The following is a 27924-nucleotide window of genomic DNA, read 5'->3' as shown; positions in this document are numbered from 1 at the left end:
GTGATATCACGTGGTCGAGTTGTCAACATGTGTAAACGCTTCAGTTGATATCTTAAGTATTTTTTTTCAGGTAAAATTTAAATGATTAAAACTGGCGCACCAAGAAATTGAGCATTATTAAACACATTACTAAACTTATTGTCACGATTATACTTTAGGATTTTACCTTAAACTGTGCTGGACTTGTTAAAATAACTACTTTAATCTGTGTGAAGATTTCCTGATTGTGTTTATTATTTTTTAGGGTAGTAACGTGTACCGGTGCTGAATCAGCTACCCTGACACTTGATATCTAAATGCGGACGTAACATAGCAGTAACGAAATCAACGTTAACGTATCATCAACTTAAACGTAGCATCAATTGGGGAGTAGAATGTAGCAACGACCATTCCGTCATAAAAACCAGCTTTACTACAATACTTCCTTTTTTCATAAGAGACCTTTAATTCATTATGGCAACATTCAAAATGTGGCGCCACTCAAAATATATACGTTCATGCAAATATATTATCCGAGGATGTATTATAATTACAATCGTTTGTGTCATTATTGAGTTGCTTTTCATAAACACTCTGATTTTATTTTCGTTAATGCAAGTAAAACATCTGATCAATGATTTTTCATCATCACATCTATCAATTATTGCAACTCTTGCCAGATACAACTCTTTCAGACACATTGTCGCCCAAGGAAAGGACGAAGGATTTAAATATCTCATTGACAACACTATTGCGAGGATTTATATGGAGCATGAATCAGAAAACTGTGGAAAAACAATCAGCAGACTGGGGTTTGATGTATCTAGCGCAGGTGAATTTCTCTTCATATTAGAACAGATGCAACGTCAGAAAGCCGAGCCATGGAAAAAGCTAGTTGTCGAAATCGGAGCAAATGATGGCCTGCTGTCCAGCAATTCGTATAACTTCATACAAATGGGTTGGAGTGCCATTCTAGTAGAACCTCAGAGAGACCAGCTGGATTTAGCGAAGAAAAACCATGACGGGTATGTACATGTACAGTTTACATTTATTCATTTAGCTCGATTGGTACACAGCTTTAATCTGAAATGTAGGGAGAACAATTTATAAATAACTTTTCTTTAAGCAACTCCATAAATAGTTTAGTATACACATAAGATCAAAGTCACAATTAGCGATAAATTCATTTTGCAAGGTAGAAAAACACATACAAGGTTTATCGTGAGAAGTGCACTTTATCTGTTTGTTTCATGCTTGAAAAAAAAACAGAAGTAAGCTTGAGAAGTAAGTCAAATATTGTTATAACACGTAGGTCATTAAAAAAAATGCTTAAATATTGAACATTGAAATTGGAAATAAAATATAATAGTTCGTCCTTCTTTTGAAGTACATGATATAAAAAACGCCACTGTCAACTTAAAAACAAAAATGCAAGGAATCTCGCGGTTGCAAGACGGATCAAGCCATGTTGAATCGTAACATCTGTGCCATCTCCGGCAAACTGTTGATAGTCTATGTCAAAGCCGATTAATATGGTCGAGTGATAAACGTCAATCATACTGTTAAATGAGACTTGTTTGTAATCACATGGATAAAGAACAGTTCAAAGAATAAACCATGCATACAATATGACCATGACTTCCAGTTACATAATAACAGCTCATACCATGGACAGAATGGTCCGCAATAGGCCCCAATATCAGTGTAGTGCCAGTAAGAAAAGTGCATGCGCACGCCGATGTTATTGTATTGATGAAATATTATAACTCGACGCGTACTTACGGACCAGTATTAGAGTTTGTGACGAATCTATTTTTATAAATGTGTAATAAGTTCCATGTAAATATATAAAGAACCGCTTTTGAGTTACGGCTTTAATAGATTGAAATCAAACAAATGATAAAAAAAATTTTCAACCATATTTTTAAGCCTTATATTCATGTTTCAGACTGACCAACCAGCACCAAGACCAGAGTGTGCACTATGTTCATGCTGTGATAAGTGATCATGATGGCCAAGAAAAACTTCATGTGTCAGCAGATTTGTTTTCTATGCAAAGCTGAATAGTATCCGAAGAAGAACAAGACTCAACCTATGCACAGGTTCCGAGTTATTCATTGAAGACGTTTGTTTCAAAGTACAAAGTTCCAAAACATTTTGGAGTGTTGTCTATCGACGTGGAAGGAATGGAAGACAAGGTTAATTAGTATATATTTAATATGGAATCTTCCTAAAGCCACACATATTAAGTTGCTTATCTCGTTATTAAGATATGCAAGGTCCTTATTATGACAAAAAAGTCCTAATTATGACATACTCAGCCCTCTTTACGAAGAAATATGCATATAATAGGTCCTTAGTACGATATGAAATATCCTAGATACGAGATAAATGTCTTTGTATGATGAGATACTATCTCGTATGCAGGAGATACAATGTCGTAATAATTACCTTGTATCCAGTCATAATGACTAATTATCTACTAATTAGGACTTACTATACTTATAAGGAGACACTATCTCTTGGAGATACAATACCATTAGTGATGCATTGGGTTTCATTGAATATTAATATACATTTTTTGTATATTTATTGAAGTTCACATGAGGGTATGAATTTACGTGTTGAATGACTAACGGTAAAGTTTTTGTAAAACAGTTCATGACAACCATGACAATTCTCGACGGATACGTGTTTACACACCAAACGCGACGTGATACTGATCACCACAAAAGCGTCCGACCATAAGTTGCCCTTTTTCCCACATTTTTCCATGCTTATTTTCTACAGTGGAATTCGGTACGTTGATATACGTGAAGGGCTTTGCATAGAATTATACTCGAGGCTTTCATTACCAATCAAGTTAAATCCCAAACGTTTCAGGTCAATGCTAACTTCCTAAATATATCCTTCAATTTTTAATGTACTTCTTGACATTCTGCCCTCAGGTAGGTATTTAAGTGACAAAGCATATGTGAGTCAATCCCCTTGCTCAAGAGTCTACTGACTGCTCTGAAATTGCTAATGAATAGTGTTTCCAATGCTGTGTTTTGTATGTTATCGGATTGACTTATCAAATGCACATTCTCGGACCATCATATCAACCAGCGAACAACGAAAATTCTCTGAGTAAATTCAAGTAATCTTTTTTTTTTTTTTTTTTATTTTTGGAATTTTCAATCTATAACAATCCGTTATTTTTGTCATAAAACATAATGAGTGTACAAATTACATCAACAAGCAATGTGGTAAATGGTACAATATTTTAGGTGATCAATATATAGCAATATATTTGACAAATTCATTTAGAAAGCGCAAGAAATGCCTTTGTTGATAAAATGAGTTTGAAGAGTTATTAAATCATTATATAAATGGTGCATAACATAAATCGATTTCTTTCTTCTTTTAGACATATAGTAGGTCTTGTAAATACAATAAGAAACCTGACTAAAAGCAATGTTTACAATATTATATTCTTATTGAGTAAGTTTATACCCCAGCACAAAATGTATCTCATTACGACCAGGAATTACCATTTCTAATTGATACTGCCATCTGAAATATTGCGAATCAGAGTATGTATTAATATATTGATATGTCTGCCTCTATTTTCATCATGTCATATCCGGGTGAGAATTCACGTGACTTAAAGGGGTTCTCACATTGGTCACAATTCATACGTTTATAAGCCGAACAAAGCATAGTCTTTTATAAGCTTCGAAATACTTTCATATATTTTCTGTCAAAAATGGTTATTTAGAAATTTACGTCTACATCGGTTGTGACCTGTAGTGACCCATGTGAGAACCCCTTTAAGTCACATGATTCCTCACCATGCGCAACTGTTGGGATTATTAGTATCTTCCATGGGCGAGAGTGTAAGATAGGTTCATCCCGACCTGAGCGTATGGTGTTTTGCGGAAACGAGGTTTACCGAGTTACCACAAAACACCATGCGCGAGTGTCGGGATGAACCTATCTTACACGAGCAGCTATGGTAGATGCTTTTTCACCCACCTCAGTTAAACAAAATTAAGTAAAAATGTATTTTTTGCTGGAACTCTTTTGTGCTTAGTAAAAATAATTGCGCATGGATATGCGATAATTCGTGGTTGTCATGGATATGCGCGCAGCGATTCAGATAATGTTATTAGTCAAATCGGTCTTTAAATAGTTCTAAGGAGAGTGAAGCATTATTTCTTGAAAGGTGCGTGATAACCGTTTTATGGTGACATTTGAAGCGAAAAATAATTATTACCGTTCTAAATATTACCACAAGAAAATATTTCCATAATGCTACAGACGACAGTCTTTAAGGTAATTACAATGTGGAGACCATTAAAAAGTTCCATACGGGCATTTTATCTTCGCCCGTGGGCAAGATAAGAATTTCTAGGTTAGCTAAATTAATGGATCTACTTATCTGAGGTGGGAGAGGAACCTATCTTACATGAGCGGCCATGGTACATGCTTTTCCTCCCACCTCAGATAAACAAAGTATAGTAAATTGTATTTTTTTTTCGCTCGAACTCTTTTGTACTTAGTGAAAAAAAGGAGTTCCATACGAGTACTTTTTATTTGTCTTTGCTCGTGGGCAAGATAGCACGGCCATATATTTGTATTTACCAATCTGAGGATGGAAAAAACGTCTTCTGTCCATCGGTTAGTGTCTACGCGGCATTAACATTGTGCCATTTAACTGCCTATAAACGGGTATCGTTTAATCTTTGGTCATTCTGCTTAGCTTTGTACTTTAAGCGATGGTGAAAGATTGTTAGATTGCATAATCATTTTTATGTAAACATATACCTACAATTTCTATGCTTGAAACGGTCGACATAATGTTTTGTAAACCAACCACATATTAAGCTGGTCACTGTTAAAATCTACCGCTTCACCTGATTAAATTCAATAACGTCTGACTACTGAAATACTGAAAGACATGTATTGAAAAACTTGAGTATTATCTTCTCATTTGAAAAAATATAAAGTTGACCAATAATTTCTATCACTACTCTTCCCGTTCCAGATCATACGTCAGTGGGTAGAACATGGATTCCGCCCAATATACATTATACTAGAATTCGTGCACAGGACTCACGAAAGTCAGGTTGCTATAACAGATCTTCTTATTGAGAAAGGCTACACCTTATTCGGAATAAAGGGATTCAATTTCATATATGAATATGATACGAACTTAATCGATAAAGATGATAACTAGTTGTGTTTCTCATGACCAAGAGACTTATTTTGCTTCGGCTTTTAAATAGTATATACATTTAGTTAGCTTGTCTATGTATATAATTGATTTTAAAATGAAAAGCTATATTTTTTACCATTTGTTAAACTTTGCTATTTGCTTAACACGACGAAAAAGCAGTTGTTTAATATTTTTGTGTAGTATAACTTATGTTTCAGAATTATATGCTATTTACATATGTGTTTGTAAATACTTGAATTTGATAATAAGCTGTACATACCTACATGAAAATGAGCTTTATGTTAATATATTACATAATATAGCAACATGTATGTAAGCATGCTCCTAGGCTGGTGTTATATTTACGGTAACTTGGACACCAAGATAATTCGACCTAGTTAATTTGGCACCAACATATTGGGCACTTTGTCGACTCGGCACCATAAAGCTAAGGCAAATCGGCACATAATTCAAATCAACTTTATGCGGTCATGATTATTAGAATATAGTTATTGTTAAGATAAAGTTACAATGTACAATGTTAATTAGGCCAATATAATCCCATTGCTAGATTTTCATCAAATTTGTTTTAAAAGGTGGTGGGGTGACATTTTATTTTTTTATTTATTTTTTGTTCTTAGATGACGTTCCACAGCTGAATATGTGTTTATGCTCATTCTTATTGCACGAGGGACTATAAAAATTATACATGTGTTAAGACGATCGTAACGCAGCAACAGCGTAGGTACGAATTAACCCCGTTCCCGGACAGTGCCGGACCCATACGCAAATACAGACCCTAGGTCAACATTTTTTTAGTCTATACAATAAAAGGGGCGGCGTATAGAGGGGGCGGGCGGGGATAAACATCTTGCAATTAATTTATAGTCACCTTATCTCAGCATATATTGATTCAAAATTAATTCTTACTCCCAAATAAGATTTAAAAAAATAAATTCAATTTTTTAGATGTATCAAAAATGAATGATGCACGTCAAAAACATTTTTTCTTATGAAGACTAAAAGTCTAAAATCTCTTAAAAAAGAAAGAAAGAAAGAGAATATTACGCATTATAGGGATGCAAAATACAATGAAGTGTGACTAGCGTAATCCTGGTATAAGAGATTGAAGAAGTTCTGAGAGATTGGGGCCTGGGGATTAACAATGATGCAATGAAAACAAACACGCCCAGTAGTAAAACATTCTTTCATAAAACATCTAGGGTCATTTCCTAACTTGTGTTGATTTCTTAAAGTTTTCAAAGTTAGATTAAAGATGCACTCCTGCTCCCCAAAAAGATTTACAACAATTAGTTACAGTTATTTAAATATACCAAAAAGGATGAATAAATGTCGAATACAATAGTTCTTATGAAGGATACCGAGTTTAATTTGTAAGAAAGGTGAAGAAACATGGTATTTCTAATTTATGAGACTATAATAGATCACAATAAATATTTTAACACTCACCAATCATTAATATTTTGCGTTTTCAGCTTTTACATACACGGTTACAATTTTGTTATCAGTAATTTTTATTTTCCATAAATGCATTATTTAGTAAGTTATTAAAGGTTTATCACTCAAAATTGATGTTTTTATACATGAGTATGTAATGATTTTGAATAAGAGTGTCATTTTAAGAGGAATACAAGCCATGCTCTTTTTAGAAGGTGCATTATACTGTTGTGTTAATTTTTTCCAGACTATCCAATTGACCTGTGGATTTTTCAAAGAAGAACAAATATTGGAAACCTAGTGATCTAATTTCAATTCCTCGCTACACAAAAACACATAATTCTTGAAATAGTTCTAAGCCAGTGTGTGTATATCACGTGATAAATTACGTCACAAATGCTACGTCGGAAGGCAACATGTTGATTCGAATGATGACTTATAACAAAGATTTTTTTTCTTTTCTTCACCATTTTAAATGAAACAAAGGGCAGTCTATGCCCCTTAAAGATCCCCCGCCTTCGTTTTTTACCGAAGTTTGATTAGGTGATTAGTGTTCTCAAACACTTCGACTCTTCGACAAACCTCTTTCCAAAATAATGTTTTGACAGTGCTACATCAGGCGGCGGTTTTGTGAAAAAGTGTTTTAAGAAACACTCAATCAAACTCAAGTAAAATACCGAAGGCATGGCTTAATAAGCGGCGTAGACTTCGTCATGTTTCATTAAATATGGTGAAGAAAATGTAAAGTTGTCTTTGTTTAAAGTCTTCATTCGAAGCAAAATATTGCCTTCCGACGTAGCATTTATGACGTCATTTATCACGTGATATACACACACTGTAAGCACTAATGACAAAGTAACAATACATCGTTGTTTGGAAAGGTATGGGGACCTTGAACTGCCCTGTAACACTTCTGCGTTTGAATGTAGTGTTTTTTTAAATAAATGTTGTTAAAATCTTCTATTGTAAAATTTGCTTAGCTCTTAAAACCTACTAACACGCATGAACGAATACAGACAGGTATTATTGCTAAAGATTGAACCTGCAGGAATTAAAAACAATTTCTTTAATAGTTAGTGTTTCATTTAATAATCAAGCACATATATATGTACGTATGCTATTGAGAATGTAAACTATTTATTAGTTTTATAGAAGTGTTATACTTTCTTGATAAATTTGCACTTTTCTGTATATTTAAGTAAATCTCAAATAAATGTCAAAGATGTGATGCATAGTTTTGTTTTGTTAGTTCCATAATTCATTGATAAAAGACATGCTTATATGTACAAGAACTATGTTTTTTCCATTGCGCCTCTTTATAATCGTCTGGTTTGAACTGGCCATTGGTGTTTATTTCATTACAAAAGACACAACAAGTAATTGGCTCCTGTGCTTGTTTTAGTGAGACCGGAAGTTGTTAAAATTTGATACATTGACATATTAATAACAAGAAGACGAAAAGATTCAAACAACAAAAACTTCACACTGACACAACTTAAATACAAGTGGAAATAATGATTTTGTTTAAACAAAAGTTTGCGTAGTTTTAGCAGCTTGGAGGCGAAAATACTGACGTGACTTGTGCAAAATGTTAAAGATATCATGCATACCTTTGTTTTGTGGGTTCCATCATATATTGATAAAAAACATACTTATGTGTTTATGAACTATATTTTTTTTCTTGTGCGTCACGTTATAAAAGTCTGTTTAAAATCGGCCTTTGGTGTTTACTTCATTACAAAAGACACAGCAAGTTATTGGCTCCTGTTCTTGTCCTAGTGGGACCAGAAGTTCTTTTAATTACATTTACATATTAACTCGAAGACGATTAGACTCAAACATCAAGAATTTCACACTGATACAAGTTAAATACAAGTGGAAATAATGTTTTTTTATTACAAAAGTTTTGTGTAGTTTAAGCAGTTAAGAGTCGAAAACTCTGACGTGACTTGTGCGATATAGCTTGTTATCCAACCTGGCCGAGTTATTCTGTTCAATCACATATTTTTTCAAACATTGTGATGAATGGACAAATTCTTCTGGGGTTAGAGCGAGGACAACATAAAGATATGTTATTTATGCAATTCAACGCCCATAACTCTGAAGTGATTGTTCGACATGGCTGATTATCGAAATGGGCCGAGAGGTGTATTGTCCATACTAATATTTTCCAAATTTGATGATGATCGAGAAAGAAAAAAAGCTCCTAGGAAATACAGGGGCTGCATAAAGTTTGTGTAATAAAATCAATTCAATGGCCATACCTTTGAAGTGACTGGTGCAAAAAGGCTGGTAATAAAATTTGGCCGCGATAATCTGCCCATATAAACGTTTTCCAAGTTTGATGATCTTAAGACATTTCCACCAGTACACCGCGGACAAAATATAGTTTGCGTGTGTAAAGCAAATCAACAGCAATTGCTCTGAAACGATTTTGGCAAAATGAATGGTTATTGGGGTTGGCCGAGATATTCTGCCAATACACATATTGTCCAAGTTTGGTGACGATTGGACGAAATTTCTCTCCCTTATCCCGTCCGCATTTAATTCCACAATCAAACAGAGAAACTTAACTCTTAACAAATAGTTTTATTCTCAATTAGGTTATATCCCCTCCCCTGAATGAGCGGTACTTGTTTTAAGTATTTTTTTTCTACAAATACTTCTGTAATGTTTTCAAAAACGCTGTTACGAATCTCTGGTTCATATCTAGCAATAAATGCCCGTAACACAAGACAGTACATGGCACATGCTGTTACCTCATGTGCATGGAAGGTTTTGCCAACATATCAGGCCTTAAGAAAAGAGAATCTGCATTTCAAGATGTTGCAACATTGGCCTGTTCTAGAGCATGTGTCCAACTGTGTTGCAACCTATTACCAAGGGCTTTCAGGCCTGCAATTTCAATATGCACCCCCCCCCCCAAAAAAAAAAAGATATATAAATAAATAAAATAAATAAATAATTCATTAATAAACATATAAATAAATACATCAATCAATCAATCAATCAATCAATCAATCAATCAATCAATCAATCAATAAGCATAAGGACTTCACTAATACGAATATTAATGTTTATGAAACGAAATACTTCACGGGGAAACAATTCAAACATTAAAAGTACATCTGAAAACACTACACTTATATAATATTATTATTCTTGCTTTTACGAGCTACGTTTACTAATGCACCGGCATTCATCCGAGACTCGTAGTATGGCGTAAATATCCGAGTTGTTCTAGTTTGATGAGAAGGTCTATAGATGTTATGTGAGTCGGTCGGGTAGCGCGAAACGAAACATTTAATAATTTTGGCGCTATTGATTTTTTTCACTGCACGGGTACATCCGATAATGACGACCTTACTTGGTGATGATAGTAATTCAGTGTATTATATTGTAAATATTGTATTTCTATGAGTAATATATTTTTAGTTCATAGTACATGAAATTGCACCGTGTCCAACCTGTCTAAACTCCAGATATGGTATTTCTCTGTAATAAATAAGACCTTTGTGTTAGTTTTACATATGTTACGATTATATTACATGAAATACATGCAGTCACAAATTTGCCCTATCGAAGGTTCTGGTGTGAAATTGCCCCTGAAGGCAAATTTCGTTTGAAAACACAGCAATTTTGGAAATCCATGAATAAAATAACATAATTGACGAATTTATTGTTGTAACCTTTTCGTAATCGTTATATAGAGAGAGATACTTGTTTACCATAAATACACAGCGATATTTTTGTTGTTTAGGTTACTTTTAACTTTATTGTTAGTTGCATTTAATGAACTTCTCAATTATCTTGTTTACAATATCAATAATATAAATGGAGGTATTGAAAATTTTAAAGAGATATCTAAGTTACTATAATGAAGTTCAATGTGTTGTTTTAAACATATGAATATAAAAAGAGTTTAATATTTTGACCGATAAATCTTTTATTTTAGATTTTGCCAGTATCTTTCAGAAGCAACGCCGGTCATAAATTATCTTTTGATGTGGATGCTCCATCTCTACTTTTCAAACTTAACTAACAAACTGAATTAAAAACATTCATGTGTAAAGATTTCTTGTTATAAATATCGAGGATATTTGTGAGCAGGATTTTTGTATAATGTTAAATTTGACTTAACGCGATCTGAGAGAAAACCGTAAAGAATATTGTCTTTGACCTAAAGCCACTCTGAGGCGTTATATTATTTTCAATTCAAGGATTTTTGTTTTGTCAAATGAGTTAAAAGAAATACTGTTAAGCTCGTCCTATTCCGATACATAACGAACCCATTTGTAATAGTAGTCGTATTGTTATCGTGAATGTTTACCATATATATAAGCTGTGACACTGATGATAAATTTAAACTTTATTGTTTGATGCACTTAATGAACCCATTGATATATCCTGTTCATAATAATTATACTGATATTGCTCACCTGTTCTTGTTCATAATATCAATAAAATAAGGTTATTAGTACTGCACTTTAAATGTCGTATTCGACTTGAGTGGATTTTTCAGATTTGGATTTCACGGGGCGCTAGCAAAAATCCGTCGAACATGACATTCCAGATCAACCTGCCGTGCTTCACCCTATTATTATATAAATTACCACGGACCAGAGATTAAGGTCCGTGAAATACTGGTTAAAATCACATAAAATATACACAATTTTATAAGAAATATCATTTTAATGATGAACTATTTTGTTTTATGACGTAAATTTAACATCGCGCAATGATACTTATTATGACGTGACGTCAGCACAGTGAAATAATGCCGAACTGCACTAGAGTGGAATACTGACCACTGTTGTTTGCGATACGTATTGTATATGGATTTATGAAGGGTTTGTAATGTATTTTAAAATTGTTAAGTTGTTATAATAGATACTTAATCATTTATTTGTTATTGAATACAAAAGAATAATTAATACGTATGCGCGTTTGTTATATAAAACGAACTAAATAATCAATTAATCTTCAAGATTTTGACGGAAAATATCCAAAGCAATACTCGTAATAAGATCAAATGATTTGATGCGGCTACTTTTTCGTTCTTTTTAAAACTAACATACTACATTATTAACATTATTATGTCTAAAATTAGTTTGTTAAAATATAAAGTATATCTGCAAGAAGGATTTGTCTCTGACGTAACGCGATCAAAGAGATTAACTTATACCTCATTTCCTTTGACCTTAAAGCACCCGCAGTCGTTACGTTATTTTCAATTCAGAGATTTATGTTTAGTAATATGGGTAAAATAAGTCTGCGAGGTCCATTAAAATCCGTCAAAACCAAAGGCCGCTTGTAATATTATTTGCAATTTAATAACAAAATATCGGTCATTTTAACTCAGTATAAGGCGTTAACATTGCAGTTTTAAGCGATGTTATAGACGTATGATATCATTATTTAGCTATTTTATCAACTTGACATGTCATATCGCATTCTCATATATCACAAAACTAAGTGGGAATATTAAACACTATTATTTTGTCTCACGTAGCTGTCGTTTTGTAAAATATCTGAATTTAGGAGTATTTCAAAGGATGATATAGATCATTGATTTGTACTTTTTCAAGGCACTGTTGGGCCATACATGATTAATGTAGTGTTAATTCAGTGAAGTGATGCGTGAAGTAATACATTTTGTTCTTGGTATTTTAATTGGACACTAAACAGTTGCTCAAGGAAGGTTTGCCGTTTTGTTGTAACAGTAATATATTGCGCATTTTGAATACAGATAAAGACAGTCGGTTTTGAAACAATAAAACAAACTCAGAAGGACACAATTATTTCTATGACAAGGATGTTGCTACGTTGGAATTAACCTTTTTATGGACTTAAAATACTGTTTAAATAAAACTGTAATACATATTTGAAACTCATGTTGTTAGAACAATAACACTTAAAAGCAGCAAGGGCTGTTTTTATAATTAACCGATGATGTCTTTTTTTCAACTCACACATCACAGTGCTAATCTGTTTTGACAGGGCATTTTTTCATTCCTATGATCGATTTTAAACCGCCAGTGTAACGCTGGGAGCTTTTGACACTGTAATGGAAACAACTCGCTTCAGAGGCGGCTGTTACCTTTCAGGAAAGGATGTTCATTGCTTCTCACCTTTAAATCACTCAAAAGAACCGTAGTTTCGGAACATCAATAGTGTTTTGAATAAAAATTAGATGTTTTAAACTGATTTCTTAGACGGCAAGTAACAGCACTTATTTTTCAAATATGGAGTTTTAAAATGTGATTTATCTACCTGTGAATAAGTTCTTTGAAACTATTACGGCAATGTCCGGATTATCAGGTGTTGGAGTATTTTGGGCATTTACGTCCATATTAAGTGCAATTATTTCGTGTGTTGGATATTTTATGCCACACTGGATAACTGGACGGATTACGCTTCAACATCCAGGAAAGTCCCCTCAAATAACCCCAGTACACTTCGGCATTTTCCGTAGGTGTAATTACCCGTACATTGGCGATGACGGAACATTGACGATAAGTCATGAATGTGGACGATACACTGCATTTTCCGACATTCCTAGTGTCTCTTGGCAAATTGCGACCTTGACTGTCGGAGTTGGATGCTGCTTGTGTTTACTAGTGTCCTTGACCGCTATGTTCGGTGTTTGTGTCAAGGGTGTTGTCATACCAACGGTTGCTAGGACAGCAGGGATTATTCAAATGTGTTCAGGTAATAAACCTTTTGTGTTTCATTAACTAATGAAAGCTACTGTCGGCCAACAACCCATCTTGTTATCTTTTCTGCTAACATTATGCTGACTCTTTCCAGTATAACTTTAGTTGAAACTCAATAAATCTATTCCCCGCAACTGTTCTGTCAGTTCTTTTTGCAATTTCGTATTACATTGTGTGAAAAATGGTAGTATTTGTTTTGTGATGTAAATGGAAACATCTGTTACTCTGAAAACGATATGTTTTGTCACAAACTACAACTTCTATTGTTTCTTATCAGACCTTGTGAGATGTATTTGTTTACACAAACGCGATTGGAGAAAGTTAGCTATTTTACTTAAAATAAAAATGTGTCTTTATATAACGTGACTCGAGGTTCTTTGATCGTAGGAATATTTTATTTACATGCAACGCAGAAACACAGTACATATGCCTTAAAATTACTAAATTCGTTGTTACCAACACAGTAATAACCCACTACAAACATGTCGATTTCAGTCCTATTCTTTCAAAGTGTTAATAAAATATAAATCTTTTGGAATTGTTTGTTGATCCTATGTAATGGACATTATGTAGTCGCCATAAGACTGATTCCTTATTCTTTATTGCCCATTTGTTAAATGAATCTTAGGATTAACAAGACGAACCTTTGGATAGGAGTTAAAGATACACTCTTACTCTCAAATAAGATTTACCACAATTAATACTATTGTTTTAATATTCCAAAAAGGATAAATAAATGTCGAAAACAATAGTTCTTATGAAGGATACCGAGTTTAATTTGAAAGAAATGTGCATAAAACACGGTATTTCCACCTTTTGAGACTATAGTAGATAACAGTAAATCTTTTAGCATTCACCAATCATTTAATGTTTTTGCGTGTTCTGTTTTTAAATACAGGTCTACAAACTTGTTAGCAGTAACTCCTATTTTCCGTAAATGCATTATTTAGTAAGAAGTTGAAGGTTTATCAGTCAAAATTGATGTTTGTTATACATGTGTATGTATTGATTTTTAATAAGAATGTCACATTAAAGAATAGTGTTTACCAGGCCCGATTACTGTGTGCATGTTTATGTTAAAGATCTGTATAATTGGTTCATGCTTTTTTAATTTGAAGGCGTAACCATATTGAAATTAATTGACTTTAATGATGAAACTGTGTACAGAAAATATTAAATTAGCTTTCTTTAATTAATAGCCACGTGGCCACGAATACCCCACCTAAAAAGCGTCAAAATATAAATAACGCGTATATACTTTTTATTTGTACACACATCATATGCTTTATTGTTAAAAAAGGTTACATTTCAATGAAATATGAGAAACTTTTTTGATTTAAACTTTATCGGTTCATGACATATGTATCACTTCTCTATTTTATCGCTATTGTATTTTATCGCCATATTATTTCACGTTTTATCGCATAACATATAGCAAGCTACACCTTATAGGTTTTCTGATGGGCGCGGGTGTGGGTATCTACCCAAACGGTTGGGACAGCCCTGAAGTGAAGCAGGCTTGTGGGCACATCTCAAAGTCTTATAATTTGGGTAGGCAATTCGGATATTTGAAAGTTGGAAGTGCATTTGTGTTATAAATGAAACCTTTAAAGAACAACATTTAACTTTTGTTTCGAGGTTAAATCTAGTCAAGCGTTTCCTTTGGAAGTTAAATACACTTTAAAAGCATCGGTAGATGATTATTCTTCCAAACAAGAACCCGGAAATTTGTATGAGATAACTTTGTAAGCAACACATACGCCTTACCAAAAATCATCTTCCCATTTACTGTTCTCGCTAATCCAAGCAAATATATTATTGAACACATTAAACAGTCTATTTTCAAATTCATTTGGGACAAAAAGCCCGACAAAATAAAACGAGATATTATGTACCAAAAACTACGAAAACGGTGGACTGAAACTTACAAATGTCGAACTCTTTCTTTACTCCATTAAAGCTGTATGGGTAAAAAGATATTTAGACGACAAAAACAAAAGCCAATGGAAAATATTTCTTAAACAGAAGCTTATCAATTATGGAAATGAATTGGTTTTTAAATGTGAATTAAACAATGTCCTTATAAACAAACTTTCAAAAGAAGGTTCATTCATTAATGATGTCCTTAAATTCTGGAGTAAAATTAAACAAATTTATGACTTAAACTCAGTGAAAACAGCTAAAACAGTGATATGGAATAACCATACAATTTGCAATATAGGAAACACTCTGTCTTTTGAACAATGGTATGAAAAAGGTATTAAGTATCTAGAACATATTTTTTGACTACAGAACAAACAATTTTTATGAATTTAATCAAATAGAATACTTATACAACATAAGAAACACAGATTTTATCAAGTACCAAACACTTGTTCGATCAATTCCAATGCATGTTACGACTCGGATGGGATCGTTCATACTAGTAGACAACAATTTAAAGGAAAAGTTGAAACATCAAAACAAACAAATAAACTTATGTATTCACTGTTGTTGCAAAAAAGTTTTCAACCGACTTCTGAAACAAAATGGAAAGTAAATCTTGATACAAGTGAAAATTTGGAATGGAAAACCATTTATGGTAACATTTACAAATCAACGATAGATACAACATTGTGTAGCTTCAATTACAAATTCCTTATGAGAATAGTACCGACGAACCAATTTCTGTTTAAACTCAAATTAGTCGACTGTAGTCTATGCACATTTTGCAATTCAAATGTAGAATCAATTGAACATTTGTATTGGGAGTGTCAAAAAACACAAGAACTATGGAATAAATTAAACAACTTTATTGCATCGACGTCAATGAATATAACAATTTACAAACAAGAAGCCCTATTAGGCATTGTCAGGAAAAGCAAGTACAGTAATATCTGTAATTTTCTAATTATCTTAATGAAATTTTATATCAACTCAACAAAATGTAATGACAGACAACTGTCCTTCGATGCATTTTTGCATTATCTGAGATTAAGAATAAAAATAGAAGAGCAAATAACATTTAACAATCTTAATGAAATTTGATATCAACTCAACAAAATGTAATGACAGACAACTGTCCTTCGATGCATTTTTGCATTATCTGAGATTAATAATAAAAATAGAAGAGCAAATAACATTTAACAATGATAAGTATGAAACAAAAAGAAGAACAGAAGAAATGGGAAGTACTCAATAGTTTAAAAAACTTATATACATAGGAAGACACATCTAGCCTAAACAACGCATATTACATCATGGTTTTTAATCCAGAAATAAATAAAGTAATATTTTTGAACACAAAAGGGACATCACTTTGTGTATGTGTGTGTGTATGTGTGCGTGTGTCTGTGCATGTGTGTGTGTATGCGTGTATTTGTGTGTTTGTGTGTGTATGTGTGTGTGTTTTAGAAAAATGTTCTAACCAACATAGAAATGTTAAAAAGTGTATGCATAGTCTTGATATATATGATATATGTTGAAAATAAATGAGAAAAAAACAACAAAAACTTTGTAAGCACCACGCAATTGTTCAATTTAATCTTTATTTATCCCGTTAAAATAATTGACATTAGGAATTCCGATTTCCTGAAGTGCTACTTTGATATTAAACGTATTTATCACGATTTGCTTAGGAAATCACACGCTGCAAATGTCATAAAATCGCACCATATTACCAGCAAACAACATCATTCCCGAGCAAACAGACCGACCGAAGGATGCCTGTTTTTAAGACCATGTTAGATGCGGCCGGATATAAATCCGGCAATACGGAACAGTCCTATATAGGAAGCAATGTGGAACAAAACCAAACTGAGGACGTAATAATTTATCCTACAAACAATGCTTGAAAAGTTAAGAATGTATTACAAGCACGTCCGTTCTCCTCATCTTGGATTGTATTGGACTTACTAAAAACAAAAACAGTTAATTAATCTATCAAAATGGCACAAACATGTGCAAGATGGGTATACAAGTTTGAAAGTCTTATTCGAATAAGGTAGTTGCAGGAGAGAGAGAGAGAGAGAGAGAGAGAGAGAGAGAGAGAGAGAGAGACAGAGAGAGGGAGGGAGGGAGGGCGGGAGAGAGAGAGAGAGAGAGAGAGAGGATTCAATAGTGGATGGTTTAAATTGCCAATTGAATACGATAATAATATCATTTGTATATTGATTATGATTTATTAACCATAAATTAAAACATTATTTTACAGGAGACTGCTCACTGTCATGGTGTTTCTACGTGACGTCAGCAGGTATTGTGATGACGTTAATGTGTTCTGCTTTGTCATTTCACGCGCCAAAGTGGAAACAGATACCTGCTGGATATGCCTTGTTGCAAAACAAGTGACAAAAAGACGGATACTGCAAATGGCTTGAAATAAAATGAAATTCGATGTGCAATTAAATATATTCAGGGAGTTATTATATACATACTTATTTTCTGTATTGTATGCTAGTCTGTCAAAACTTCACAAGACGTTGCATACACGAGTCTTTATTTTAATAAAGATGATTTTGTCGTTTGGAACTTTACTTTTTCGAGCATGAATAACTCATCAGAGATCCTGCTACAGCATGCTTAAATAAGTTTCATTTTTGAGATGCGCCTAGTCACAATAATTAATTTTGTCAATAGTTTTGATAATCTTGACGTTCTGGGACACATCTAATATGCAGTGTTAGTGTCAAAAATGGATAATGATTTCAATTGTGGTTGATATACACTGGCGTCAGTTCTTGGCATGTAAATAAACGGTGCATTTACATTTGTGATAGGCTGTTGGCCATGTAATTTTCAAACTTTACTTATTGTACATATTTGCCTTACCAAAATAGTTATTTCAGACTTGTATATAGACCATGAATCACACCTTTTTGACTTTATAAATCACGGATATCAAGATAAATCATTTAGAGGAATGTATGTCCGTGCTATAGATTGCCTTGTTTCGTGCGTGTTATGTTGAAAACAAATGGTACTGCATAATATGTAATTAAAAGGACATATCCTTATAAGTATTGTGTATTATGCACTATGGAATTGTATCCTATATATATACTGATAATGTATTCATACAATCTTCTTCGGTATGTTTTATGTCGACTTGAGTTAGTATATAATACGTTTATATACATTTTGTCGGCAAATCAGATTTAACACGGTATGTCGACTTCATAACAGAACTCAAGTTGAAATATAAACTGTTTTGTCGTCAAAAATAAGTATAAAAGTTGACATAACTGAGGCAACAAGTCGTCAAGTGGATATAAAACAAGTCGACAATACTTAATTTACAAATTCGCATTAACGATAAGCGCTTTCATAGTTTCATAGTTTCATAGTTTATTTCAAATGCATAAAGGCAATTGGCCCATGAGCATACCAGAATTATGCATATATACACATATCATAACAATTCATAGATCAGTGGTCAAATATTATTTCATAGATACAATTTTTTTTTACAATAACTAACACTATATTATTATATAATTGAAACTATAATATATATAATACTATAATATTATCACAGTGAGGAGACAGTGGCTGTTATATAGATATAAACTTATTACATATGTTAAATATAAACAAACGTATTTCTTAATTCAAAAGCTTTATGTACATACATAAGGCATGGTATATAGCAACGTTCAAATTATATTTGTATTTCAATTAACCAGCAAATGAGGTAATTCACAGTGCTGTTGAATAGAGAATGTAATTATTTTAAGAAGCGACGCTACTGCCATAGTTAGAATTAGAATCCGTAAAGAATCTTGTATTAAATGGTAAAATGTATCCCATCATTAAATGCAGAGACATGGCCATTCGTCTTGCCTTCCGTAAAATAATCATAAAGCCATTCGTCTTGCCTTCCATAAAAGAATCATAAAGCGTGCACATGCATTAATAATGAACATAGTGGCGAACAGCAAAAATATATATGGACTTTAGTATGGAATTGACTCGATCGGAAAAGAGTAAATTCCACTTAAATACTATCAATATTTATATCCTTTCTATGCTGGTAAGTGTTCTTTATCATTCTTCTTTATGTCGAAATTTATAACATGATTTACTAGCATTGGAAGACTCCAAATGCATGCACAACTGTAAGATTAAAATATCTGTTCCAAAGTATTAGCGTTTACAATGCAATGATCAGTCTATGGTTTGCATGTAGCATGGACTCATGAGAAGATGCACTTCTAAATGACTGTTATTGTTTTACGGATATGTTAGAGATCTCATAATAACAGCGACCTACAGTTCAAATATGCTTGTTATTGAGACACAAATTGAAACCCAAGTTGTTGCGTATACAATTGTTTCCATATACCAAAAATGATGACTAAATGTCAAAAACAGTGGTTCTTATGAAGGATCCTGTGTTCAAGTTGAAAGAAAGGTGCAGAAACCACAGTATTTCTACCTTATTAGACAATAGTTGATCGTACTAAACTTTTAGCACTCACCAATCATTTCATGTTTTTTGCGTTTTCAGCTATTAAATGCACGGTATCGATCTTGTTATCAGTAATTAATATTTTCCATAAATGCATTATTTAGTACGTAATTAAAGGTTTATCACTCAAAATTTAAGTTTGCCATGCATGTGTATGTATTGATTTTGAATAAGTGTGCCACTTTATGCTTTATATAGAGATCTGTACGATGATGGAACGATGAGGAAATAAAATGCTCGTTCGTCAATATCACTTAAAATAATTCAATCGCCAATTCGCGTGAGGTAAACGTTTTGGTTAATAGCTACAGGAAAAGTGTTTAAATCGTCCGATAAGGAGAACACAAATACCAATAATTCGAACTCACAAATAATTAAAATAAAACACAGGTCAATAAAGTAAAACAGCGTTTTAAAGGGAAAAAAGAAATTAGGAAACGAGAATAATGATAAACTATCTGGGCGTGCAATAAAATGCTTGTGTACACATGATATCCATTACATCTTGTAACTTCAACTGACACTAATGGTTAAGTGTATTGTATTGTATTGTATAAGCAGTCATTGAGGTGTCAACTTATTTTCGATTAAATGTTGTTGAAATATATTATTACAGCTTGATATGTCCGGTACTTCAAATCACGCCGTAAGCTAAGTTTATATGTACTCCAGTTGAAAGTTATAAACTTAAATTTGAGGATAGGCCAGAATTAAAAAAGCGTCGTTTAGTCTGACCTGACCCACCTGCTGATGGTATAAGCGTCATAGGAGCACCTTGGGCATATTCCATCGAAAACAACCTCGGTTGACCACGTAGTAATATCAATCTGGCAAATAAGCATAAGGACTTTACTCTTAGGAATCTTAAAGTTTTATGCAATACAATACTTCACTGGAAATCAATTTGACCTTGGTTTAAAAAAACACACGTGAAAACACAACAATTCATTATGGACGATGTGTATCGAATACACGCGACGGTCGAAGTATGGCGAAGATGGCCGAGGTGTTCCGATTGGATGAGAAGCTTGGTAAAAATTATGTGAGTCGGTCGAGTAAGGCAAGACGAATAATTTATCATTGATGGCGTTATAGAATTTTTTTCTTAGTGAAATATCCGAGCTTACTGGATGATGAGGATGGTAATGCAACGTATTATGATTATAAACGTAATATTTGTATGAGTAATCTATATTTTGTTTTAATGACATGAAATACCCCCGTTGTCAAGCTATTTAAACTTCAGATATGTTATTTCTCTGTATTTGAATTACAAACGAATCATTTATATGGGTTTTACATATGTATCGTTTATATTTCATGAAATACATACAGTTACAAATTTACCCCATCGCGGGTTCTGGTGTCCTCTAATGCAAATCTCGTGATAAAACAAAACAAAACAATTTCTTTCGAACATCATGAATTAATTAATAAAAAATGCATTTCTAGTAGTAGCCATTTTGTTAACGTTAGAGAGACATAACTGTTTACTCTTAACTCTAATGATTGTTGCAATTATTGAACTTTTTTAAGATCTTGTTTACAATAACTATGCCTGTATTGAAAACATGTGAAGTTAAGATATTAGTTACTAAAATGCAGTCCAATACGTTTTTGAATATATGAACACAAAAGAATTGAACATCTTCAAGATTTTGCCGGTTTCAAAATTAATGCTCGTTTTAAACTATCAATATCGTTTGACATCGTTGATGCTCATTCGGAGCGCCTCGGCCATTTATATCGAAAACAATCTCGGACGTATGCCGCTACATCAGTTGAACTAGTTAGTAAATTTTTGAATTATATCATTAATTTAGTGTAGTTTTTTAGAGTTGTATTTATTGATCTTAGTTAATATTGATTGCCAGTGAAGTGTATTATTGCAAACATAATTAAGATTCCCAAAAGTAAAGTCATAAAGTTTAACTGCAAAATAAAATTACTACGCGATTTAATTGCAGCGGACTTAAACGTACCGCTGTTTAAGTATGTAAACCGTCCAAATACAAATAATTGAGCTCCGAATGGCTGATGCTTTGTCCTTCCCATTTAATCTCTACTAACGAACTGCATTAAAAACATTCATGTGTAAACATTGTTTGGTAAAATTATAGAGGATATCTGTTAGCAGGATTTCGTTTTTATAATGTTTTATTTTGACTTAACGCGATCAAAAAGAATACCGTATACGTCATTATCTTAATTGGCCTAAAGACACTCTGAGTCCGTACGTTATTTTCAATTCAGGGATTTGTATTGTGTCAAATGAGTTGAAGGAGCACAATATAGATTGATGCATTTTTTTAAAAAAAATAATGCATTATTATGTTTAGATTAATTGACTTATAAAATGGCATACGATTTTGAAAAAAAAAAACCACTATAAGTGATATTTTGGCGCTTTTCAAACTTTGGAATTTGTGGCTACGTAGCTATTAATTAAATTATTTTTCTATAAGCGTTTATAATTTTTATCTGTACCTTAATCATTTTTTTTTATTTCGTTTACATCATTTGAGTCAAACATAAACATGAATTTAAATCTTTTTTTCTAATCAATCCATATTGTGCACCTTTAAAAGAAGTATTGTTGAATCGTCCTGCTCTGATAAATGACGGATACATAAGTGGTAGAAGTCATTTTGTAATCGTCAAAGGGACATGACTGTTTACCATACATAATCTACGCTATTGTTGAAAAGTTTACCTTAAACTGAGAGCTTGTTGCACTCAATGAACTTATTTATATATCTAGTTCACAATATCAATAAATGCATTTATTGATTATTTTTCAAATAATAGCTACTTTATTGAAGTTAAGATTTTTGTTTTAATTTATGACTTAAAAAATGTGTTTAATACGTTTGCTGTGCATGTTTTATAAAACGAACTAAATGGTCGATTAATCTTCAAGATTTTGAAGGAAACCTTCCGAGGCAATGCTCGTTATAAGATATATATATATTGATTATTTGATGCGGCTGCTATTTCTTTCCTTTCAACACTACCGAACTACACTATAAACATTTTTTGCGTTTTAATTGTTTGTTAAAATATCAAGTATATTTTAAAGCAAGATTTGTCTTTGACTTAACGCGATCAAAGAGTTTAATGTATACCATTTTCCAGCTGCCCTTAAAGAACTCCGAGTCGTAACGTTATTTTCAATTGAGAGATTTAAGTTGAGTAATATGAGGTAAATTAAGTACTCTTAAGCTCTGCCTGCGCCATTAAAATCCGTCAAAATCCAATGGCCATTCTGAATATTATTAGCCGTTTTATAACACTTAATAATCGGTCACTGTAACTTAGTACTCGGTGATGACATTGAATAAGGCGTTGTTATTGATATATGATAACATTGTTTAGCTATTTTATCAACATGATAAGTTGTGTCGACGCTGACATTCTCATATATCACAAAACTAAGTAGGAATATTAAACACTTTCATTTTGTCTCACGTAGCTGTCTTTTTGTTAAATAACTGAATTTAGGAGTATTTCAAAGGATGATATAGGTCATTAACTTGTACTTTTTTAAGTCATCGTTGGACCATAAACGATAAATGTGGTAGTGATTAAGCGAAGTTATGCGTGAAGTAGTACATTTTGTTCTTGGTTTCTAATTTGGATGCTTCATCTTAACAAAAAGAAGGATAGCAATTATGTGGAAAAAGTAGTGCAATATTGCGCTATAAATGAATTGTACAATTATTATTCAGTTTAAGAGAAAAATAAAAACATGTGGTTTTGAAAAAAGTAAAACAAACTCAAGTAAAAAGGAAACAGTTATTCCAATGACAAGGATGCTGTTTTTGGTGGAAATTAAACTTTTAAAATATTGTTAAAATAAAATTGAAGTTCATAATTGAAACTCACATTGTTAGAACAACGAGAGGGAAAAGCCACAACGGCTGTTTGATACTTAACCGATCATATCTTATTTTTAAACTCACCCACCGCAGTGCTAATCTGTTTTGACAGGGCATTAGCTCATTTCGTTAATCGATTCTAAACCACATGTGACACGCTGAGAGCTTCTGACGCTATATCGGAAACAACTCACTTCAGAGGCGGCTGTTACCTTTCAGAGAAGGATGTTCTTTGCGTCTCAGCTTGAAATCAATCAAAAGAAATGTAGGTTCGGAACATCAAAAAAATGAATAAAAAATCGAGTGTTGCAAACGGATTTATTAAACGAAACGAAGAGCACTTCTTTTTCAAATATGGAGTTTAAAATGTGATTTATCTACTTTTGGATTAGTTCTCTGAAACTATGTCTGGATTATCAGGTATCGGAGTATTTTGGGCATTCACGTCCATATTAAGTGCTACTATTTCGTGTGTTGGATATTTTATGCCACACTGGTTCATTGGACGGATTACGCTTCACCAACCAGGAAAGTCCCCTGAAATAGTTCCAGTACACTTCGGCATTTTCCGTAGGTGTAACTACCCGTACATTGGCGATGACGGAAAATTGACGATAATTCACGAATGTGGAAGATACACTGCATTCTCCGACATACCTAGTGTCTCTTGGCAAATAACTACTTTGCTTGTCGGGGCTGGATGTTGCTTGTGTTTTCTTGTGGCATTGACCGCAATGTTTGGTGTTTGTGTCAAGGGTGTTGTCATACCGACTGTTGCTAGGACAGCAGGGATAATTCAAATGTGTTCAGGTAATAAACAATGTCAAAATATCTTAATCATGTAATAAATTATAATAAAATAAATTGTTTATATGACGTAGTAACTATCACCATTAAGACTCTTATCATCAATGAACATTATTATTAATATTATACGTTATTTAAGAGCGAAAGACAAATACAAAACAACTAAAACAGAAAACAAGCAAACACCTTGCAATATTTAACCAGTTGAATTTCAATTGAGCGGCACCTCGCATTTTCTCTGCCAGTTATTTTGCAATATCAGATTGCATTGTATGAAAAATAGCAGCACTAGGTGAGAAGAGGTGTGAATGAGAGCATTTGATTCTCTGATAACGATACATTTGCTCCCAAGCTACAACAACTACAATAATGATTCTTATTATACCTTGTGCGATGCATTTCTGTATATGAACGCGGTTTACATACAATAACAATGCGTCTGAATGTGACTTGAATTTACTAATAAACCAACACATTTTAGGTTTTCTGATGAGCGCGGGTGTGGGTATTTATCCGAACGGCTGGGACAGCCCGGAAGTGAAGCAGGCGTGTGGTCACACCTCAAAGTCTTATAATTTGGGTAGGTTATCTGGGTATAAACTATGAATGTTGGAAGTGTATTTGTAATATAGAGGTAACTAAATTAAGACAAACAATTAACTTATGTTTTGTAGTTTTTGATTAAGTCAAACGTTTCGTGCAAAATCTGTTTTGGAAGTTAAACATATTTTTAAAGCATTCGGTAATTATCCTTCCCAATAGCAACCTGAAAGTTTGTATGAGATAACTTTGTTAGCTACAAGCAAAACTTTGCTCAATGCAAACTTTATTTATCCTGTTGAAACACATTAAGGTTAGGAATTCCGATTTCCTGAAGTGCTACTTTGATATTAAACGTGCTTATCACGCTTTGCTTAGGAAATCACACGCTGCAAATGCCATAAAATCGCATCATATTACCAGCAAACAACATAATTCCCGAGCAAGCATTTATATTCTATTATAAATCAGACAGAAGGACGTCTGTAACAATATCATGTTAAATATGACCCGTTGATATAAATCAGGAAATACGGAAGTGTCCTACACAGAAATCATAGAAACTATCACATATATGTGTAGCATAAAGCTTTTTCAATTTAATATGTAAATCATATAATTTCTTTACTGATTATAATTAAAAACCACATATGTTTACACTGTTTTACAGGAGACTGCTCATTATCCTGGTGTTTCTACGTGACGTCAGCAGGTATTGTGATGACGTTTATGTGTGCTGCGTTGTCATTTCACGCGCCTAAACGAAAACAAATACCTATCGGGTATGCCTTATAGCGAAACAGAGAGACAACAAAGAGAAACCTACTGAATAAGGTTAAAGACTGAATTCAAAGTAGCTTTTATGAGACTGAGAGTGCTTCGTAGTGCAATTAAATATATTCAGGGAAGTACAATACGCATACTACTTTCACGTATTGAAAGGGATATTATATGTGGCTTGAATCTTTGGAAAACCTCAACAGAGATCCTGCAATATTACCAAATGACCAAGCAGATACATCCAGTCACAATACTTTAGCTAATTGTTTCCTTAAACTTTGCGTTCTGGAAACCGTGATTAGGCAGTGCCATTGTCTAATACAGAGTTATTATATCAAAAGACATGCATTGACAGGTACAGAAACGGTGCAAGGGGGTACAGCTGGATATACACTATATATATATAGCTTGTGATTCCACTTGTGATAGGTTGTTGGCCATGATATTTTAAAGCGTATGTGAGTGCAATACTCAAATATTTATATAATGCATGTTTACCAAACATGCTTCGTTCTTTACTTGACATCGAGATTAATCATTAAAGCTGCACTCTCACAGATTTACCTTTTTTATTTTTGTCTTAAAAAATCAATTTTTTGCGTAAATATCTGCAAACTAAAATTCTATTTTAGCCATGTGATACATTTCCTTTTTTATACTACTCGTAGAGCACATCTTTTACATGTGATATCAATATACAATAAAAAATATTAAACATTTTATCGAAAGTTATTTGTCGTTTTGGGTGCGTCGTTTCGTGATGTATAAAATTTGTTTCATCATCAATATCATTTAGACCTGCACGTATAAAACATTTACCTATAAGCCACACAAGCAGCCAAAGACAGATAGTTTAAACTGCTTAAGACTAAGACTTCAGTGAGATTATAAAATCCATTACTCTTCCCTACGTAGAACTACTAAGTTATATATGAAACCCGTAATTACATGACGTGGACTTCCAATCGGCTGTCAGTCGAAGTCTACGAAAACTTAAATAACAATTGAAACGTCTAAAATGTTACAACTGTTAATTTTATGTTAATTCTAACTGATGATAATCTTCCCACTATAGTGTATTAGCAAAGAAAATTCTATTTACAGAGCTTGCAATAAGATTAAGTAAGTTTCTCGGGAAATCTAAGCTAATTAGTTCTGCTACTTGTGAATAATATAAGAAAGTTATCTTGCTTGAGGCGTGGGTTCGTTTTGATAGAAACAGCAGTTGTCGAACACGAAATGGTGATCTGCAAGTATTGCAATTTCTTTGCTGTATTTTAACTGTATTTGAGGAGTTTTTATTAAAATTATAGACGTCAAAAAGGTTTACTTCATCGATGTTGCAATAACCGTTTGTTACTGAAAAATGTTCTGTTCTAAAGTATTTTGTTTTACGAGCGTTATAAATATATTCTGTTGTTGGTCATCTAAACAATACAAAACGACAGATGCAAAGGATTGTTGTTGTTTTTTAATATTTATTATGAACACAATTGAACTATTGAGTCGAGTTTAATGAATTAATGTATTTGTCTGTGGTATAAATATATTTTCATTTAGTTCTATATCACTCAAAATGAAAAATCTTGAAAAAGTTTCGCTATATGGTAGGAATTAAAAACAGCCATTGCAAGAACTTGGTTCAAATTAGTTATTCTCTTCGTAAACCTGGAGGGTAGAAAGGTAATATAGTGTTCATTATAGACAATAAGGTTTTGTTGTCGTTTTATTAGATATTAACTGCCAATTCGTGCTTGGGTTACACTGTTAAAACTAAAAAAACCGCTTTCTGATAATTTCTGAATTTTCGTAATAACGCACAAAATAAACAAGTTTAAAACCACAAATGATTGAAATAGGCACACTAACAGTTTACCAATTTCTTTAACAACGAGTTACAAATTATTTTTAACAGGTAAATGAATAAAACGAGAATTAAAACGTTTCCGTATCTTAATGCTCGTAAACGTGATATTGAACTTAAACTATGGGTAAAGTGTATTGTACCATCCGTCTGATATGGATATTTCAATTTGTTTTTAATTAAACGTTTTTGAGATATATCATTACATTTTATAGTGTCAGGTACTTCAAGAATTCGCCATAGGCTTAGTTTTC

General features: G+C 32.9%; 3 protein-coding genes across 4 annotated transcripts; all 3 read left to right on the top strand.

Moving 5' to 3' along the window:
- LOC128219331 (uncharacterized) lies at positions 1–2042 on the top strand. The gene is made up of 2 exons (XM_052927138.1): positions 1–1004; positions 1928–2042. The coding sequence occupies exons 1-2, from the start codon at positions 454–456 to the stop codon at positions 2040–2042; spliced, it is 666 nt and encodes a 221-aa protein (XP_052783098.1). The 5' UTR covers positions 1–453.
- A 10584-nt stretch (positions 2043–12626) lies between these two features.
- LOC128218942 (LHFPL tetraspan subfamily member 6 protein-like) lies at positions 12627–18171 on the top strand. Of its 2 annotated transcripts, XM_052926717.1 has the most exons (3): positions 12627–13348; positions 14806–14904; positions 17546–18171. In XM_052926717.1, exons 1-3 carry the CDS (start codon positions 12943–12945, stop codon positions 17680–17682), a joined length of 642 nt encoding a protein of 213 aa, XP_052782677.1. In that variant the 5' UTR covers positions 12627–12942; the 3' UTR covers positions 17683–18171. The 2 variants fall into 2 exon arrangements, with proteins under 2 accessions (XP_052782677.1, XP_052782678.1); XM_052926718.1 differs by lacking the exon at positions 14806–14904.
- Positions 18172–23333: 5162 nt separating this feature from the next.
- Positions 23334–27482, top strand: LOC128218943 (LHFPL tetraspan subfamily member 6 protein-like). The gene is made up of 3 exons (XM_052926719.1): positions 23334–24489; positions 24968–25066; positions 25697–27482. Exons 1-3 carry the CDS (start codon positions 24084–24086, stop codon positions 25819–25821), a joined length of 630 nt encoding a protein of 209 aa, XP_052782679.1. The 5' UTR covers positions 23334–24083; the 3' UTR covers positions 25822–27482.
- Positions 27483–27924: the final 442 nt, after the last annotated feature.

Source organism: Mya arenaria, chromosome 15 (genome assembly GCF_026914265.1).
Source record: "Mya arenaria isolate MELC-2E11 chromosome 15, ASM2691426v1".
NCBI classification, from domain to species: Eukaryota; Metazoa; Mollusca; class Bivalvia; order Myida; family Myidae; genus Mya; species Mya arenaria.
The sequence above is the reverse complement of the archived record's forward strand: the minus strand, read 5'-3'. Positions and strand labels throughout refer to the sequence as shown.